At 33.9% G+C, this 3,324-nt stretch overlaps 1 protein-coding gene across 2 annotated transcripts; it reads left to right on the plus strand.

The window, feature by feature from the left end:
* Positions 1–569: 569 nt before the first annotated feature.
* Positions 570–1,958, plus strand: CNR1 (cannabinoid receptor 1). 2 transcript variants are annotated; one of them, XM_088470671.1, is made up of 2 exons: positions 570–650; positions 705–1,958. In XM_088470671.1, the coding sequence occupies exons 1-2, from the start codon at positions 570–572 to the stop codon at positions 1,956–1,958; spliced, it is 1,335 nt and encodes a 444-aa protein (XP_088326797.1). The 2 variants fall into 2 exon arrangements, with proteins under 2 accessions (XP_088326797.1, XP_088326789.1); XM_088470663.1 differs by having other exon boundaries at positions 570–1,958.
* Positions 1,959–3,324: the final 1,366 nt, after the last annotated feature.

Consider the following 3,324-nt stretch of genomic DNA (forward strand, 5'->3'; position numbering starts at 1 on the left):
TATTTCATGACTGCGCACACTTATATACATATGCTGTCATTGATCCACAAGATTTTCCAGTCTATTAAATACAATCATTTCATTGTTCTATATTAGCTACCTTTGGAGTCAAAAAACAATAATCTGTTCATCCTGAAAAACAGTCAAGACAGCTTCCATGCAGTAATTATATTATATATATCAACATTGTGAACACAATTTATTTTCAATATGCTTGACTATATTAATGTTGCAACAATTTCAATATTTCATATTTTTATGGCTTTACAATACATGCCTTTTTTTAAGAAATTCATTTTGCATGGTAACACAAATGTACTCTTTAATCTGTAATTGTTCACCTATATTGATTATTTATATTTTAAAGTATTTTTTGGTGAATTATTATCTTAGATCCTGGTAAACAAATATATATATTTTCTGCTAGAGTAAGTAATAATTCTATAGTACTGTATTACAGAATTAATTTGCTTTCTGTTGCTTATTTTGTTTTATGTTGTTTGCTTTGCTGCAGGTTTTGTCCAAGCATTCCATTATTTCCATTGGTTGTATCTTTGGACCCTGAGGTGATGAAGTCTATCTTGGATGGCCTTGCGGACACTACGTTTAGAACAATTACCACCGACCTTCTTTATATGGGACCAAATGAAGTTCAGTATGAAGACGCAAAGGGTGATATTTCAAAACTGGGGTATTTCCCACAGAAACTGGCTTTATCCTCATTTCAAGAAAAAATAATAGATGGTCAAGCTACTCACCATCTAAATTCATTTAATGTAACTGATTTTTACAACAAGTCAACTACTTCATTCAAAGACAATGATGGCAAAGTGCAGTGTGGGAATAACTTCATGGACATGGAATGCTTTATGATTCTTACTCCTGGTCAACAGCTAGTAATTGCTGCTCTCTCCATTACCCTGGGTACATTTACTGTTCTGGAGAACATGCTTGTGCTGTGTGTCATCTTGCACTCTCGTAGTCTGAGATGCAGACCCTCCTACCATTTTATTGGCAGCTTAGCAGTGGCCGATCTACTAGGCAGTGTCATTTTTGTCTACAGTTTTGTTGATTTTCATGTTTTCCATCGAAAAGACAGCCCTAATGTTTATCTGTTCAAACTAGGGGGAGTCACAGCTTCATTTACAGCCTCAGTTGGCAGTCTGTTCCTAACTGCAATAGACAGGTACATCTCCATACACAGACCATTGTCATATAAACGAATAGTCACCAGGACAAAAGCTGTCATTGCATTCTGTATGATGTGGACCATAGCTATTGTCATTGCTGTGCTTCCTCTGCTAGGATGGAATTGCAAGAAGCTAAAATCTGTATGTTCAGATATTTTTCCCCACATTGATGAAACCTATCTGATGTTTTGGATTGGGGTGACCAGTGTTCTTTTGTTATTCATAGTGTATGCATATATGTATATATTATGGAAAGCTCACACCCACGCTGTAAGAATGCTGCAACGTGGCACTCAAAAGAGCATCATAGTTCACACATCAGAAGATGGCAAAGTGCACATTACTAGACCGGACCAGACTCGTATGGATATTAGGTTAGCCAAAACTCTGGTCCTTATTTTAGTGGTGTTAATCATTTGTTGGGGTCCTCTTCTGGCCATTATGGTTTATGATGTATTTGGAAAGATGAACAAGACTGTAAAGACAGTGTTTGCCTTCTGCAGCATGCTTTGCTTGCTTAATTCAACTGTGAACCCTATAATCTATGCCCTTCGAAGCAAGGACTTGAGAAATGCATTTTGTAGCATGTTCCCCTCCTGTGAAGGTACTGCTCAGCCTCTTGATAACAGTATGGAGTCAGACTGTCAGAATAGACATGCAAACAACAGTAATGTCCACAGAGCAGCTGAAAGCTGCATTAAAAGCACTGTTAAGATTGCCAAAGTCACCATGTCTGTGTCTACAGATACGTCTGCAGAAGCAGTGTAAGTCAGTTATACTGATAGAAAAGACAATATGGTCCAGCCTCCCCCTTTTAATCTATGTAAACTACAGCAAACAATTAGCATCAATCAGTATATCTACTATTCATAAAAAAATTAATAATCATAAAATATGGGGATCTTATTATGAATATCAAGGTCATTCAGTAGTAATAGTATGTTACACTCCTTAGTTTAGAATAAAAAGAGCACTAATTTTATTATACAAGAATATTTTTTAATTATATAGTTTCATTTATTTTGAAAAACAAAATAAACAACTCAGATATAGATTTACATTTTTTAAATCATTGTTTGTAGTGTTTGAAATATTCTATGTTGTCCAGTTGGACTTTTTCTTATGTATTGTACTTGTCAAAAAGAAACTGGAAGACATTGTAATACCTCACATCATTAACATGAAATTTATTCAGACTATTTCAAGGAATTAGAGGTAATCTTCTAGTTTGCTAATCACAGAGGAATTACATTTCCTATGTAAGTTAGACACTGCAAAACGGAAGTAGGTTTTCTTTACTTGCACAATAAATGGAGACCTTGGTATGCACTTGAATTTATTATGGTAATATGGAATTCAATTTGACATTGTGTACAGATCATTAGGGAAGAACACTTTACATCTAGAATATCTGTGGGCTTATTGCTTAATTGTATTTGTAAAATAATCATTATATGGGAGTAACTTCTCATTTATATGTAATGGTCCAGGCATGTCTTAGAACACATTGGGTCTACGTGGCATGAAATTGATGGCACCTACAAGCAAGGTCAGGGAAGGCTCTCAGCTGTTTGTGCAAAGCAATACGGTGTATAATGATAATGTTGTGAAGTTAATGTACTTATATTAGAAGTAGATTAAAGTCCGTAATATACACTAATGATATCCTAAATGTTCTAAATACAGTATACAGGATATCGCATATAATCTATTTAAAAATATTAACCTTTTAATAAGGTTTAATCTAATGTCTGAGCTAAATGTATTTTGTTTGTTTAAGTCAATGTAATGTGCATGTCTGTTTGTAAATAATTGAATAGGTCATCATATTAAAAATATGACCGACAATTATGACTAAGTATAACTTATAGCTCTTGTTGCACTATTTGCACATGAATTCAGTTTCCAAAATTGAGTTCTACTGAGGTATTCATTGATTAAGTTTAATTCTTAAGTTTAATTTACATTAAGTATTATACAAGAGCTCTGAACAACAATATTATAAGAGAATGGATCAAGTAACATTTAAAACCTAAGATAGCAAATAATCAGCAGTTATATTTAAATAAACCCCCTCCACACTACAAACTATTTATTTGCATGATAAGAAGGTATACTGTTAGATTCTGCCCAA

The sequence above is a fragment of the Taudactylus pleione genome, unplaced genomic scaffold (assembly GCF_031769625.1).
Source record: "Taudactylus pleione unplaced genomic scaffold, aTauple2 ptg000015l, whole genome shotgun sequence".
In the NCBI taxonomy this organism is placed as follows: Eukaryota; Metazoa; Chordata; class Amphibia; order Anura; family Myobatrachidae; genus Taudactylus; species Taudactylus pleione.